At 35.6% G+C, this 15611-nt stretch overlaps 3 protein-coding genes across 9 annotated transcripts in view; all 3 read left to right on the forward strand.

Moving 5' to 3' along the window:
* The window catches only part of LOC104769809 (katanin p80 WD40 repeat-containing subunit B1 homolog), a 6654-nt gene extending 554 nt beyond the window's left edge, over positions 1-6100 (forward strand). Inside the window, exons 2-19 of one of the 4 annotated variants that reach the window (XM_010494139.2) lie at positions 232-362; positions 527-644; positions 799-1025; positions 1122-1224; positions 1356-1426; positions 1530-1604; positions 1699-1842; positions 1944-2106; positions 2581-3009; positions 3161-3304; positions 3524-3580; positions 3675-4414; positions 4514-4627; positions 4717-4791; positions 4875-4987; positions 5205-5321; positions 5415-5483; positions 5593-6100. In XM_010494139.2, the coding sequence (XP_010492441.1) occupies positions 232-362; positions 527-644; positions 799-1025; positions 1122-1224; positions 1356-1426; positions 1530-1604; positions 1699-1842; positions 1944-2106; positions 2581-3009; positions 3161-3304; positions 3524-3580; positions 3675-4414; positions 4514-4627; positions 4717-4791; positions 4875-4987; positions 5205-5321; positions 5415-5483; positions 5593-5653 (2951 nt within the window). In that variant the 3' untranslated portion in view covers positions 5654-6100. Of the gene's footprint in view, positions 1-231; positions 363-526; positions 645-793; positions 1026-1121; positions 1225-1355; positions 1427-1529; positions 1605-1698; positions 1843-1943; positions 2107-2580; positions 3070-3160; positions 3305-3523; positions 3581-3674; positions 4415-4513; positions 4628-4716; positions 4792-4874; positions 4988-5204; positions 5322-5414; positions 5484-5592 lie in introns of those variants that run through there. The other 3 variants (XM_010494131.2, XM_010494148.2, XM_019243391.1) reach the window with 3 other exon arrangements.
* On the forward strand, positions 7916-11834 carry LOC104769846. 4 transcript variants are annotated; one of them, XM_010494168.2, is made up of 18 exons: positions 7916-8154; positions 8513-8558; positions 8710-8798; positions 8886-8976; positions 9070-9171; positions 9279-9314; positions 9397-9507; positions 9598-9681; positions 9768-9886; positions 10009-10110; positions 10209-10325; positions 10415-10480; positions 10570-10636; positions 10727-10780; positions 10964-11059; positions 11160-11186; positions 11303-11338; positions 11445-11834. In XM_010494168.2, the coding sequence occupies exons 4-18, from the start codon at positions 8896-8898 to the stop codon at positions 11658-11660; spliced, it is 1314 nt and encodes a 437-aa protein (XP_010492470.1). In that variant the 5' UTR covers positions 7916-8154; positions 8513-8558; positions 8710-8798; positions 8886-8895; the 3' UTR covers positions 11661-11834. The 4 variants fall into 4 exon arrangements, with proteins under 4 accessions (XP_010492470.1, XP_010492461.1, XP_010492484.1 ...); XM_010494159.2 differs by lacking the exon at positions 8513-8558; XM_010494182.2 differs by lacking the exons at positions 8513-8558; positions 8886-8976 and having other exon boundaries at positions 9042-9171.
* The window catches only part of LOC104769869 (secretory carrier-associated membrane protein 5), a 10198-nt gene continuing 7033 nt past the window's right edge, over positions 12447-15611 (forward strand). Inside the window, exons 1-12 of the mRNA XM_010494191.2 lie at positions 12447-12655; positions 13002-13124; positions 13239-13301; positions 13447-13480; positions 13670-13792; positions 13925-13987; positions 14103-14196; positions 14318-14363; positions 14452-14519; positions 15152-15200; positions 15315-15380; positions 15488-15595. Coding sequence (XP_010492493.1) covers positions 12596-12655; positions 13002-13124; positions 13239-13301; positions 13447-13480; positions 13670-13792; positions 13925-13987; positions 14103-14196; positions 14318-14363; positions 14452-14519; positions 15152-15200; positions 15315-15380; positions 15488-15574 — 876 coding nt within the window. The 5' untranslated portion in view covers positions 12447-12595 and the 3' untranslated portion in view covers positions 15575-15595. The remainder of the gene's footprint in view (positions 12656-13001; positions 13125-13238; positions 13302-13446; positions 13481-13669; positions 13793-13924; positions 13988-14102; positions 14197-14317; positions 14364-14451; positions 14520-15151; positions 15201-15314; positions 15381-15487; positions 15596-15611) is intronic.

The raw sequence follows: 15611 nt of genomic DNA on the forward strand, positions 1-15611 counted from the left end.
TTTTTTTTTTTTTTTTTGGTGGTAATTTGTTATTTAACAAGTTTGAATTTTTTCATGAAATTTCTTATGGGTTATAATCTCTACCTCTGTCATCTCAAAAACAAACGGAGATCAGATGATAGAAGACAAAAAAAAGACATTGCTTTTGGATTTTCTCTGTTTGTCTTTGATATTGATTTGTCTGTAATATAGCTATATCGGTTTGTTCTTGACTTTGATTATCGAAATTAGAGGAGTTTGTGGCACATTCTGGAAATGTGAATTGCCTAAGTATCGGAAAGAAGACATCACGTCTCCTTCTAACCGGTGGAGATGATTATAAGGTCAACCTTTGGTCTATCGGCAAGACCACTTCGCTAATGGTATGTAATTTCTCATTTCTCTCTTTTTGTAATTTCTTCATCTTCGTTGGTCTTCATCTGCATTTCAAAAGGTTTTGACTTTGTTCTTTTATAGCCATTACTTTTCTACATTTTGTCTAGGTAGAAGAAGAATGATGATATTTTCTTTCCCGTGTTGTTGGCAGAGTCTTTGTGGGCATACAAGCGCAGTTGACTCAGTAGCTTTCAACTCGAAAGAAGTTTTGGTGCTAGCTGGAGCTTCTTCAGGTGTGATAAAGCTGTGGGATCTACAAGAAGCAAAGAGTAAAGCTGATTGATTTCTCTTCTCATTTAATATCCCAGAGATTATATTAGAGGCACTGGTGATATTGTCTGGGGGAATTTTGAAGTACTGTGATTGATGGGTTTGTTTCAGATTATGAGGTCTAATATATTCATTCGTGCTCTTGAAGTGTAGTGGTTCGAGCTTTTACTGGACATAGAGCCAACTGTTCTGCTGTTGAGTTTCATCCATTTGGTGAATTTCTTGCATCCGGATCCAGTGACACAAATCTAAGAGTTTGGGATACCAGAAAGAAGGGGTGCATCCAAACATACAAGGGTCATAATCGTGGCATTACCACTATCAAGTTTAGTCCTGATGGTCGTTGGGTAGTTTCTGGAGGACTTGACAATGTTGTAAAGGTGAGAGTAGCAATATCAACAAGTGGAGCTTGTGTCATTGTTTTGTTCCCTAATGATTGTTCTTAACATTTTCCTTTTTATTGTTGTACTCATTAGGTATGGGATTTGACTGCTGGAAAGCTCTTGCATGAGTTTAAGTTTCATGAAGGACCTATCTGTTCCCTAGACTTCCATCCGCTTGAGTTTCTCCTAGCCACAGGTATGAGTTTTTGATTTTTCTTTTTAGGCGTTTTGGGGCTAAAGTGGTGGCAGCATGATAGTTTCCTATTTTACATCCACAAGGCTTGTTTTGAGGTTTTCTGACTTCATATACTGCCCTTTCGCATTCAGGTTCTGCTGACAGGACTGTGAAATTCTGGGATTTGGAAACGTTTGAACTGATTGGATCTACTAGACCAGAGGTACCTGACCTTGTCTTTTGTTATTAATCTGTCTGTCTTGATTTAGCATTTGGTTCACTATTGTCAACCTTCTTCCTGCCACGTGGTGTCCATTTTTTCACAGGCTACTGGAGTTCGTGCAATCACTTTTCATCCAGATGGGCAAACTCTTTTCTGTGGATTGGATGATGCCTTAAAGGTTTTGACTGTCTTTGTGAATTGTGATCAACTATACAACTTAGGTTATGTCCAGAGGCAAATATTGATACCATAAGTTCATGCTCATAATGCAGGTTTATTCATGGGAACCAGTGATTTGCCGGGATGGTGCTGATATGGGATGGTCAACACTTGGTGACTTATGCATCAATGGAGGAAAGTTCATTGGTTGTTCATATTACCGAAATTCTATTGGGATTTGGGTCTCAGATATATCGGTATGTAACCTAATGTGATTGTCCATACCTATGTGAAAAATGAAACTTGAACGTTTTAAACAAGACTGCGTTAATTTCCTTTTTCCTTTTGTTTTATGCAGCAACTTGAGCCATATGAAGCTGGATCTGAGGATAAGAAAGGAAGCATGGTGAAAAGATTCAGTCTCTTGGATGATCAGTCGTCAGAGAGAATGGGAAGTGGTCCAAGGTGCAGTTCATCCCCAGATTATGAGACAAGAGAGATAAAGAACATATATGTTGACTGTGAGTGAATGTTAATTTTGCTTTTACGCTCTTGTTCTTTCAAGTTTGGTATGACGGATCTATGCTAGACCTCCATCTGTCAGTATAAATTACATCTGATGTGAGAGGGTTATATAGTTTGCTATCTTGGCACCTGAATGAATGCTTGAAAAAGTTATTTGACTTAGTCAGAAGTGTTCTTAATGTAGACATTTGCAACTGTAGTAGGAACTCTTGTGATCAGCAACAAAGAAAGGTATCTAGACTTTAAGCTTGTTGTCACAAATATAATGCCATGGAATTCTTTGTTTATACCTTACTGCATGAAACAAAGTAGTCTTTACTCTTTAGACTATACTTGGTGAAAATGGCATGTGACTTTTTGGCTTTGGCTATGATGTTCGTTTATGGACCAGATCATAATTTTTCTATGTCATTCACTTATGTGTGCTCATTCCTTATGTTTTGTCTGATTTGAACTCTCTTTGTTTAAAGCCACAGGTGGAAATTTGAATGTTGCGCAAAATACAGGATCTCTGAAAGTGACATTGCCTTTGGAATCAGGAAAAGTAGCTACTATGGCGAGTGAGAAGCAGGATGCAACATATTTTGGACAAACAGGAGATAAGTATTCTAGTATGCGTAGTGTTGTATCTCGGGATAGTGATTGTGGAGAGGAATCTTCTTGTCCAGAAAGGGAATCTATCACTTTCTCAAGAACTAAATCGGGTATGTTGCTAGGACCAGCTCATGTAAGAAAGGCGCTAGCAAAGTTTGAAAATTCAAAGGAGTCCGTGGTTGTTCAATCCAGAACTCGAAAGAACAGCGGATTGGATGTTCAAGAGGAGCCACACACTCAAAGTGTGTTCCTTTCAGAACAGAGTGGTAGTAAACCATTTGATGCGGAAGAGTCTACCATCAAGGGTATTACAGACAAGTTTGAAAAAGTTTTATCATCGGAATCACCAACTGATGAAACGAATCGTAGATTCCCTATTCTCAGACTTAATTTTAATTAAACTTTAGCTGTCACATATTTAATTTATCTTAGAAAATCTCTGCAACCTTGCCTCAGGTATGCTTCTTAAACCACCTCGTGTACAAAGGTCATCGAATAGCGAGTATCATGAGTCAAGACGAGCAATATCTGTTGATTCTGGGACTTCTGATAACAACAAAAGTGGGTTGGAGCACTCTAGAGACCGTGACTTGCCTACAGGTAAAAACTTATGTAAAGAGGATTCAAAATCGAAATGACTAATTGAGCATTTTCTGCTAAGAAAGTGTGATTGGCTTCGTGTTTTGCACTCTGTCAAATAGAATAGAATTGAATTTACTTCAAATTGTTCATCATCTGTAGTCTGTTATGGTTCACTTACTTGGTTTTGCGGAAACAATCAATTACTAATTGGTTGGCATAAAAATTTCTTTCATGTAGACACTGAACACCCTGGAGGCAGCAGAGAATTAAATCCCATGAAGATTGTTGGAGGAGGTTAGGAGTTCAGAACTATTTATGTTTTTGTTTTTCTTTGGTAACCATTTAAGTTGGCTGGTTATAGTTTCCCTTTAAATTTTTATGTTTGCAGTCAAAGTTGTCTCAGGGAGGACACGCTCGTTGGTTGAGAAGTTTGAGAGAGGAGAAAAAAGTACTCATACCGAAGCAGCCAGTACCACCATAGCTCAAAACACTAATGCGGTGCAGGAAGATCCGCATACAACATCAAGACAGACAGGACAAACTGCTGTAATATCAACACGACGAGCTAGGAGTACTCCAGCCAGAGTAATGCCTATTGTTCTCAATCGGGATAGTAACATGACATCTAATGAGCCTCCTTTAACACAACCAGCTAGGACATCTTCCGTTCCAGTGATATTCAGTCAAGCTACTAGTGTCACATATGATGAGCCTTCTGTAACATTAACACAACAATCTAGAACTTCTCCATCCCGGAGATTGCCTGTGACAATCAATCAGGCGACAAATAACGCATCTAATGAGGCTTCTGTAACATCAAGGCGACCACGCAGGACTTCTTCAGCACGAGTAAAGCATACGTCACTCAGTCAGGCAATGGACATGACATCTAATGAGTTTCCTGTAACATCATCACGTCCATCTAGGATTTCTCCAGCCCGTGTAATGCCCACAAAACTAAATCAGTCTGATTATGTGACATCTGATACATCCCATATAGCATCCAGGCACCGAGTTAGTCCAACTCAAATGCTGGCTACACCAACTGTGATTGATCAGGTGGCCGATATGGCGCTGGATGAGACACATGTAGCACAAATACAACCAGCTTGCGAGAACTTACCGCAGGTACGTTGTAATGATTAGCCGTAGCAACTAGGGTGACAGTTTTTTTTCCTTGAAAGAGTATTGTATGACAGACGTAATCAATTTTTTTGGTTTGTGCAGAAGGAAGAGCCTCAAATATCTGAAAGTGAAAAAGATAGTGAAATCACTGATACTCTAATGCAAACTCATGATGAGTTCTTAAGCACTCTTCAATCGAGGTTGGCGAAGTTACAAGTAAGCATTCTTGTTTCTTTTCTGTTATTTTTCCTGACCATTATTTGTTGTAGTATTAATTTGCAAGTGGTTGACTTCTCAACATGTAGATTGTAAGACATTTTTGGGATCGTAACGATGTTAAAGGTGCCATCGGTGCATTGAGAAAGCTGACAGATCAGTCTGTGAGTATCTCAGATTCTCAGTAGATTACTTTTTCTTTGATGTTTGGATGTTTAGATAAGCTAACTCATAGATACCGGGACAGGTTCAAGCAGATGTGATCAGTATTCTAACCGACAAAATAGAAATTCTCACATTGGATATGTTTTCTCAATTGGTTCCTGTCCTCACAAGCTTATTGGGTAGCAGGACAGAGAGGTAAACATATTTTATGGTAATTCCACCTTAGAACATATTTTTCTGCGGTTGAGCTGTAACGCAGTAAGACCGATTTGCTGATAAATATTGTCAGTTCAAATGGTAAAATCATTAGTCCTCCGGTTTTATGACAGAGGAAAGAAGAAACAGATTCTTATCGACTCATGCATTTTATCTGTTGTATTGTTAAATCTGAGATAGTTGCATGATTGTGCAGGCCGGTAAATGTCTCCTTGGATATGCTCTTGAAACTTGTAGCAGTGTTCGGTACAGTTATACGCTCAACTGTCTCAGCTCCACGAATTGTCGGCGTTGATCTTCATGCAGATGAAAGGTACTCGAGTTCACGCCTCTCTCTGGAACTACAAGTAGTTTGCTAAGTTATTTCTCATTTACCAAGAAAAGGAAATAAACCACAATATTGCAGGCTACAAATCTGCCAATTATGTTCTGCGGGATTGCACAAGATTCAAAGGATTCTTCCAGTTCTCGCAAGGTAAACATCCTAAGCATCCTGCTTTCATCAACTTCTTAATGAATAGTTTTGGCGGATTCGTTTGCTTATTTCCCTTGTGTCGGCTCTCTTTCCTTCGGTCTGAATACAGAAGAGGCGGTCTAATAACTAGAAAGGCTCAAGAACTAAACCTAGTTCTTCAAGAGCCATAGCCACAGGCAAAACCATCAATAATCATATAACTGCTCGGCAAGTGGTTGTAATGTACATTGACAAGAAGCGTCTTGTGTCCAATCTCACCGAGGTTTTTATATATACGGATTCATATATCATAGAGAGAGGCAGAGTCTTCTGCTGCTGCCTGCAGCCTGCAGGAAGGAGCTATATAGTCCCAGAAGAAATACTTGGAAGCTAATGGTTGTTGTAAATCATTTTTTGGCCTAAGTAGCTTCAATTCTTGATTTGTTGTTATTCCGTGGAACTGCAACTCATATTGATGTAATTCTAAGTTTAGTTTCCTAACTGATGATGTGCTAATGCCTGCCTTAGCAATGGGTTTGTGTAGTCTTCTTATTTGTCTAATATATATTCTACAACTTAACTGGTAATTCATATTCTATAAACTTTTGACACACAAAACAACAATTTGCAATATGCAATTGTATATATCAATCAGCATTTACGTAATTGACAGCCAAAATGGTAGCTCTAACCGAACCAATCGCTATGTGTTGTGTAGTGTCATTTTCCATTATACTTTTGTCCTTTGGTAACAACTAACAACTAACAAAAGAGGGGACACCTTGCATTAATATTTCAGTAATTGCTTAACAGTGGGGTAAATTAACAAGTTTATGCCGTTGTACATTCTTTTAATCAATTGAAAGCGTTACAACTCTTCCATTTTGGGTTATTCGAAAACATTAGTCTTACCTTTTCACCACTTTGGGGTTTTCTTTAATCACTAACGTCTTACATGAGTTTTATTTATGATAAAAGTCACCTGTTAACCATATAAATATCTTTGACAAACTTGCAAACTTTGTAATTCTTTTCCTTACTAACTAAAAATTATAAACTCCTCACACGTTTGAGAAGGATTTAGTCTTAACATTTTAACCCTTTCGTTGTTTTGGGAATTTTTTTCAAACTTTTTTCTTATTTGTTTTAATATTTGATGCTACCTGAGTACCTTCTTCTATGTTACAATCATATGTTAAACGTACAAACAAACAAATATATAAAGTATATAAATCATAATCCAAGCGTTGATTGCTCAACTATGGAGCGATGTTTATCCAAACGTTACATTATTTAAAATTCAATAATCATACTATAATCAAACCGAAGAATATCCAAATCGAACCGAAAATTGTTTGAAATTTAGAAAATATTTCGGTAAAAGAATGAATCTAAACAGTATCTAGACGAAACGAAAACAATCTACAAAAAAAAAAAAAAAAAAAAAAAAAAAAAAAAAAAAAAAAAAAAAAAAAAAAAAAAAAAAAAAAAAAAAAAAAAAAAAAAAAAAAAAAAAAAAAAAAAAAAAAAAAAAAAAAAAAAAAAAAAAAAAAAAAAAAAAAAAAAAAAAAAAAAAAAAAAAAAAAAAAAAAAAAAAAAAAAAAAAAAAAAAAAAAAAAAAAAAAAAAAAAAAAAAAAAAAAAAAAAAAAAAAAAAAAAAAAAAAAAAAAAAAAAAAAAAAAAAAAAAAAAAAAAAAAAAAAAAAAAAAAAAAAAAAAAAAAAAAAAAAAAAAAGTGAAAACGTAAAGAAGAATTAGGAATGAGCATCTGTATAAGCAAGCAAGTCGCATAGGTTGCAGAAACCAAGAAGAAGAAAACTTATTGGGTTTTGGAGTTGCGTAAGGAGTAAAACTACAGACACTCTTGTCTCATTGAAGTAATTGTAACATTATGGAAGAACGCAAAACATGTAAAATTGTTTTTTTTAATATTTTTTTATTTTTTTGACAACTAATATTTATTAGTTAGTTTTATTTTCTACTATATCAAAATTTTCACAACTGTAAATCAGATCTCTATCTATAACTGTCTAGTTTTTAATACATAGAAAACAAAAATCCTTTATTTAAATTTTGTTTCAAAAGGTAAAACATCATTTATTATCTGTATAAACACATATTCCATAATTATAAAATATAAATATCAGATATTATTATGATAAGAAGATAATAAGAGAGAGTATACAAAAAGTCTATCAGTATTAGGTGGAGAAGAATCCAAAAAATTTCAAAAGTAAGTAAGATTATCTTATCTTATTTGTTGTCAACCTTCTAAAAAGTATTTGACATATAGGAGAGAGTAGGAGGACACGAGTCGAGCTGCTAACTTTAATACAGTATAAAAGATATTTTTTTTTGCTTTTATATTTATATTTATTTCTTTATCTAGTTATTATTATTTGACTCTTATTAGTTACTATTATTATGCTGTTAACCCGATTCATTAAGCAAAAAAATATCTGTTATATTAGGTTTTAGTTTTGTTTCGTATCAATATAGATCGAAAGATAACAGAAACTAATAATCGTATTCGTGGCTATAAAAATATCCCCCAAATAATTTGGTCCTCCTTCCTTTCATGCAAAGCAAAACACAAATCAAAAACTCTTCTTCTCTCTTTCTTCTTCCCGAGCTTGGCTTCTCTTGTCTTGTTCTACTTTTTCATTTACACAGAGTGATTCTGCATGCTTCAGGTTTTCTGAATTTTCCATCTCCTTCTCTGTTTTATTATTTGTTTTATAGGGGTCTCTAAATTTGTGTCTCTTGTAACTAAAGATCCTATCTTTCTGACACAAATCAGTTTCATCATTTTGACTTTTGTCGATTTTAAATCCGCTATTAGGAACCAAGACTCTGTATTTTCTCGCAAACAAAAGAGAGAGAGGTTTTGCAATATATATTAGTATTCCGTTTCTTATTTAGCTTGTCAATAAATTTTTTGTAATCAATGAGAGCTTTTTTAAAAATCCTCGTGTAACTTACTCTGCGTTAGATCTAAAAACAATTAATTATTTTTTTCCTTTTTTTTTCTTGTTAAAAAAATTTGCTTAGCCGCTTCGCTTTCTCGGGTCCCAGGTGATTTTCGTCGTCTTCTTAGGTAGAGCTTCTTTTGTAACACAACCTGAGAGAAGCTCATCTCTCTTGCTTCTGCTGTTTTTATGCATTCAATTGCTTAGTGTGTAATATTAGTAGTTCTCTTTTTTGTAATGTTGGTTCTAAATGTGATTCCTTTTCTTGTGTATATTCAGACTGAGATAAGTCACATGCATGGTCTTTAAATAAATCAGTCTCTTGTTCTCTGTTCTTGAGAGAGAACACAAAGGCAGTTTGGAGTCTGGTGAGTTTTCTGATTCTTGAAAGATTTTAAAAATCCCTGCCAAAAACTAGTCTTTTTAGGTTGAATTTGGTTTCTTTAATTCTGTAGCTGATAGATAATGGAACATGGTTTGCCGTCTATGAAGTCGATCAAATCACTGAAGTCACTTGTTAAAAAAAGAACCAATTCTCAAGAAGTGGTACAATTAGCTTTGTTTCACTATTTGAATAACCTCAGATTATGTTCCGGATTCTAACTGTATAGCTTTGAATCCGGGTGTGTAAAACTGCAGAGTAAATCAGGGTGGAAAATGAAGCCCTTTATAGCTCTCATGTGTACAGCACTTTTGATCTTTTGGTATAAAACCACAAATATTCAGTTTGAACGAACTGAGGTAATAATAATGTTGGAACCAATTTCTATCTGTCTGATCTCTTTGGATGTTGCCATTTGATTATTTGATTAGTTAACTCTTTTCTTACTTCCACACTGTTGTTTCAGATAGAAGAAACTGATTATCCTTTTGACATGGCAACGGTAACGTTTTCGTCTTGTACTCTTGATTTGTTACGTATTTACCTGTTTGATATGTAAAGTTCACTTGTTGGATGGTGTTCAGGAATCTGAAGGAATTGACAATAAATTAAAAGGCTTGCCTCAGGGAATCATACAGCCTAGATCAGATCTTGAACTAAAGCCTCTTTGGTCTAGAAGTAGTCTGAGGTCAAAGGTTAGAGGCACCAAGAATCGCAGGATATGTAATAGAAGATCTCTGTAGCTAGAGGAGTTTCTGATGTTTTGTTTGTGATTGTTAACACAGGGTGTCGAAATGACTAACCGTAACTTGTTGGCAATACCCGTAGGAATTAAGCAAAAGGGTAATGTTGACGCTCTTGTAAAGAAGGTATTTGGAATCTTTGCTTGAGTTGATCTTTATCCTAAGCATTGAAGAAACAGATACCTCTTAACAGAAAAGCTCTTGTGTCTCAGTTTCTTCCGGCGAATTTTACGATTGTTCTTTTCCATTATGATGGAAATATGGATAAATGGCGGGATCTAGCGTGGAGTTCAAAAGCCATTCATATAGTTGCACAAAACCAGACTAAATGGTAGTTATCTTCCTCACTCTCTCTTCTCCATTGTTCTGCTTCCTCATTTAATGCATCCATCTCTGAAGAAGATTACATAGAAACAATGTTAATGTTCAACTGTGTAACATTCTTGATTTTAGGTGGTTTGCGAAACGATTTCTCCATCCGGATGTTGTATCGATTTATGATTATATTTTTCTTTGGGACGAGGATCTTGGAGTAGAGAACTTCAATCCAGAGAGGTTAAATTTGTTTTTCCTAACCTACTCTATACTCTATAGTCCTTTTACTACAAGGAATCATGAGCGTCAGAAAACTAAGTGACACTATTTTTCTGCAGGTATTTGAAGATAGTTAAATCAGTGGGACTGGAGATATCTCAACCTGCTTTGGACCATAACTCGACTGAAATACACCATAAGATCACACTCCGTTCTAGAACAAAGAAATTTCACAGGTTAAAGATGTTCATTTAGGAGAGTGTTGGTTCTTTTTGTTTTCAATGCATTTGGTACTTATTATTAACATGATGTTTAAAAAACGCAGGAGGGTTTACATCAACAGAGGCACTAAAAGGTGTTCTAATACTAGTGCAGATCCTCCTTGCACAGGGTAATGTTTTGGTTGGCCATGTAATAAATAATGTTGGCTATGTATACAGTAGATATTAATACATTTTGCTCTGTTTCCTCTGTTTGTAGATTCGTTGAAGGAATGGCTCCGGTGTTTTCGAAAGCTGCTTGGTTTTGCACTTGGAATCTTATACAGGTAAGTTTCACCTGCGGTTGTTTATCTAGAAGTTAACTGACCAATTAGTAATTTTTCATTTGCGGACATTTTGGCTTTTGATTTTTGTAGAATGATTTGGTTCATGGATGGGGAATGGATATGAAACTTGGCTATTGCGCACAGGTAATCTTGTATTCTTCATAAACCACAAATTCTCATTCAGTATATGTGGTACTAATGATCTTTTTGCAATGAACAAACTAGTCCTTGTAGCTCTAAGAGCTCAGTTCTAGTTCTGAAATATGCATAGTTTGGCCTTTCTTATCATATTGCCTTTTAATTCATGATCCGGTTTGAATGCTGTAGGGAGACCGGACGAAAAACGTAGGGATTGTAGATAGCGAGTATATCTTTCACCAAGGCATTCAAACGTTAGGTGAAAGTGTTCATTCTGAGAAGAAGGTATAATCTTTAGACAGTGAATATATAAAAAAGCACTTGTTTTGATCCGGAGATGACCAAACAATTTTCTAGTATAACCGTTGTTTTATAATATTGGCAGACCACAGCTCGTGATGTTGGCACCAAGGTAAGTCTTATCGACGCAAAAACATTCTCCATTTCCAATTCTTTTGGTCTATAATAACTAAAAGAGTGCTCGCTCACCTTTATGATATAATCTTTTGTGTCCATATTAATTTAAAGAGACAAGGCCATACAACCTTTGATTCAAGAACCGAGGTGAGTTAATAGACGAACTCTCGATCAAGTTCTTTTTTGTTATGTGTTCAATAAACAGGGAAAGCTTAGCATATTAGTGTTTGTGTCATTTGGTGAAACTGAGTAGATAAGGAGACAGTCAACGTGGGAGCTTCAAACGTTTAAAGAAAGATGGAACAGAGCGGTTGAGGAAGACAAGAACTGGATAGATCCGTCGGCATCAAGCTCGATGGCGACGAAAAGGAAGAGTAACGGTAATAACAGAAGATTAAGGCGTGGTGGTGGTAGTAGTCACCGAGCAAAGCATAAGAGAAGTCAAGAGACATCAACAACACACAAATAGCAAAAGAAGGATTTTTTATACACACATAGATAATGTTTTCTTCATCTCATTAGTTTAATAATGTTATTAATTTACTATTAGAAATTTCCTTAGTTAGGATATAAGATATAGCTTTCTTTGAATTGGTTCATATTGAGATATTATAAAAATCTCTCATGTCCATTTTAATCTTCATCACTCAATTAGTTCTAAATCAAATAAAAGTGTCACTTCTCCCTTAACAGAACCAATCATACAAATGAAAAGGTCTTTGAAGTTAAAAGAATAATTNAAAAAAAAAAAAAAAAAAAAGTATTTTTACTTAGGCAAAGTCAATTTCCAAGTGAGAGACTTGGTTGGACCAGAAACTATATAAAATGAAGATGTGATGTAGACTCAAAAGCTCACTTTTTCAAACCTACAATTATACTACACTTCAATTTAAATATCTCTTTCCACTGCACTTTTTGAGTTCTCTATTTGTGAAACCTCCTCACATGGAAACGTTGACAAATTGTAGATAAGTACTAGAATTGAAATTTTAAAATTTACTGGATTAATAAGAAAACCCAATTAAAAGCACTTGTTTGACTGAAAAAAAAATAATTAAATATAAAATTTAAAATGTCTATAGATTATAGTTAACCATTCCTTTTATCAATTTTTCTTTTTATTTTTAAAAAAGAAGATAATATTAACAAAAAAGGAATAATGAGAAATTACTTAAGTAAAATAAAAAAATTCAGGAAGGTGAAAACTGAAAAGCTGTATGTATATATGATTTGTAAATCTTTTTTTTTTTTTTTTTTGGACAAATATGATTTGTAAATCTTTTCTTCTTCTTTTCTTCGTTACAAAGTTTCAGTGTTAATAAGAGATCTGAAATTGATTTTTTTTTTACTTCACAAGTTTGTGATCTTTGTGATATCACTCGAGAGATAAGTTTGTTGGTAACCATGGCTGGTCGCTACGATCGGAACCCTTTTGACGAACAAGATGAAGTCAATCCTTTTGCTGTAAGCCCTCATCCTTTTCTCCGATTTAATCAAATTCGATGGCTTCGTTCGCTCTGAGTTATCGAATTGTTCGCGTAGTCGAATTCTTTCTTAGGGTTTATCTTTTGGGGTTTTTTCCCCTAGTGTGTGTGTGTGTGTGTATGTTTGCTTCACTTGGGGCTATCTATGTCTCTTGATTTATCCGCTCTTTTGTTTGATAAATCTCGACAATGTAATCCAAATTTCTTGAAATTTTTCTAATTTCTGAAACTATGGATTCTGTTATGGCAACTCTTTTGTTGTTTTCTCTTTGATTCTGAAAATCGTGTTGGTGTGTATGGTCATTGTTTGTTCTACATTCGTTTAGAATCCTGGGAGTGTTCCTGCTGCTTCGAATTCCAAACTATCACCTTTGCCTCCGGAACCTGCTGGTTTTGGTTATGGTCGTACCGTTGACATTCCTCTTGACAGACCGGGCTCTGGTACACAGGTTTGATTGACTATAGACTTGACATTGTTCTTTTTTTTTTTTTGTGATTTTAGTGGATATGAGAATTAGTTTGAATGATTTTTCCTTCTTTCATTGTTGGTGGTGGGTATACAGGATTTGAAGAAGAAAGAAAAGGAGCTCCAAGCCAAAGAAGCTGAGCTTAGACGACGAGAACAGGTGAAAACTTTAACTCAAGCTTCACCCTTTATAGAGTTCCTGATGATATTTCGTTTTGTAAAAGTGGCATCTTTTAAAACTTTTTTTTGAAGGTGTTTTGTGTATCTTTTGTTTTCAGTTGATGATTTCTTTTGCTTCTGTGTAGGATGTGAAGCGGAAAGAGGATGCTGCTGCACGAGGTACTTATCTTTTAATAGTTTAGGCGAACATTTACCTTTTTTCTCCACCTGTTGCAGTACTGTTACTTGAAGGATTTGAATGCAGTGTTAAATTTAACCTATGATATGTGTCTCTGTTGGTTGGATTCATAGTTTTACTTGCCTATATATAGCTATATGATTTTGCCCTTATATTACCTCTCTTTGTAGCTGGAATTGTTATCGAGGCGAAGAACTGGCCACCCTTCTTCCCACTTATCCATCATGACATTGCAAATGAAATTCCGGTTCGTCTACAAAGGCTACAGTATATTGCATTTGCAACATATTTGGGTACGTATATATAGTCTTACTTGGAGAGTGAGGACTTTGCCCAAACGCTCTTAATTTCACTTCACTTATATGGGTTAAATAAGAAAATTGTAAGATAATAATGTTTTACTCGGGTGTGTCCATGTCCAACAGGGTTGGTTCTTGCACTTTTCTGGAATATCATCGCCGTTACTACAGCTTGGATCAAAGGAGAAGGTCTCTTCGTGTTCTCTTTCACATGTCAAATAGTCCTTGTTTGCAAGCCAGCTCCTCAGTTAAATGGGCCTTTTCTGCATATTTTACAGCTTTGGGTTTTGCTATATTTTTTCAGGAGTAACAATTTGGCTTCTCGCTGTTATTTACTTCATATCGGGTGTCCCAGGAGGCTATGTGTTATGGTATCGGCCTCTCTACCGTGCCTTCAGGTTCTTATTTTTCCATCCCTAGCCCCACTAATTTTGTGTATAAATGGAGGAAAGTGTTCATAGTATATATACTTTCCCACATTCTCTTACTCAATGTTTCCTTTGTTTTGAATCCCTGCAGAAGTGATAGTGCATTCAGCTTTGGATGGTTTTTCTTGTTCTACATGGTGAGTCCCTAGTTTATTGCTGATTTTAGTGACAGATCATCTGCATAGTTCTTAACAGACTTAAGTAATACTTGCTTTCTGGACACAGCTCCACATACTTTTCTGCGTCTTTGCTGCAGTTGCTCCTCCTATTGTCTTCAAAGGAAAATCACTTGCGTAAGTTTCCTCAAAGCTTTAAAAGACATCTAAGGTTAACACAGTTAATAGTTAATGGGATCAAGTGTCTAATGATCTTCAAATTTACAGGGGCATACTACCTGCTATAGATGTGCTGAGCGCTCAAGCACTGGNTTGGCTTCTCGCCGTTATTTACTTCATATCGGGTGTCCCAGGAGGCTATGTGTTATGGTATCGGCCTCTCTACCGTGCCTTCAGGTTCTTTTTTTTCCATCCCTAGCCCCACTAATTTTGTGTATAAATGGAGGAAAGTGTTCATTGTATATATACTTTTCCACATTCTCTTACTCAATGTTTCCTTTGTTTTGAATCCCTGCAGAAATGATAGTGCATTCAGCTTTGGATGGTTTTTCTTGTTCTACATGGTGAGTCCCTAGTTTATTGCTGATTTGAGTGACAGATCATCTGCATAGTTCTTAACAGACTTAAGTAATACTTGCTTTCTGGACACAGCTCCACATACTTTTCTGCGTCTTTGCTGCAGTTGCTCCTCCTATTGTCTTCAAAGGAAAATCACTTGCGTAAGTTTCCTCAAAGCTTTAAAAGACATCTAAGGTTAACACAGTTAATAGTTAATGGGATCAAGTGTCTAATGATCTTCAAATTTACAGGGGCATACTACCTGCTATAGATGTGCTGAGCGCTCAAGCACTGGTCGGGGTAAGCCCATTTCATCCCTTGATCTTTCGGCTGCAACCCTAAATCTTGTCTGAATGTAGAGGCTCCTGATCATACAATCACTCATCTATGTTCTCTGCTTTTCATTTTTAACAGATCTTCTACTTCATCGGGTTTGGGTTATTCTGCCTTGAATCAGTGGTCAGCATCTGGGTCATTCAGGTCTCTTTCCCAATCTCTAAACTGATAAGACTCAATCTCTAGATCAATATAGTTTCCAAGGTAAAAAAACTCTTTTAACATTTGAATTGGCCATTTGGTTTCTGCAGCAAGTATACATGTACTTCAGAGGAAGCGGGAAAGCGGATGAGTTGAGACGGGATGCTGCAAGAGGAGCCATGAGAGCTGCCATATGATGCAAATCTAATTGAAATCATCTCTTCTGAAGCATTG

The sequence above is a fragment of the Camelina sativa genome, chromosome 3, assembly GCF_000633955.1.
Source record: "Camelina sativa cultivar DH55 chromosome 3, Cs, whole genome shotgun sequence".
Lineage (NCBI taxonomy): Eukaryota > Viridiplantae > Streptophyta > Magnoliopsida > Brassicales > Brassicaceae > Camelina > Camelina sativa.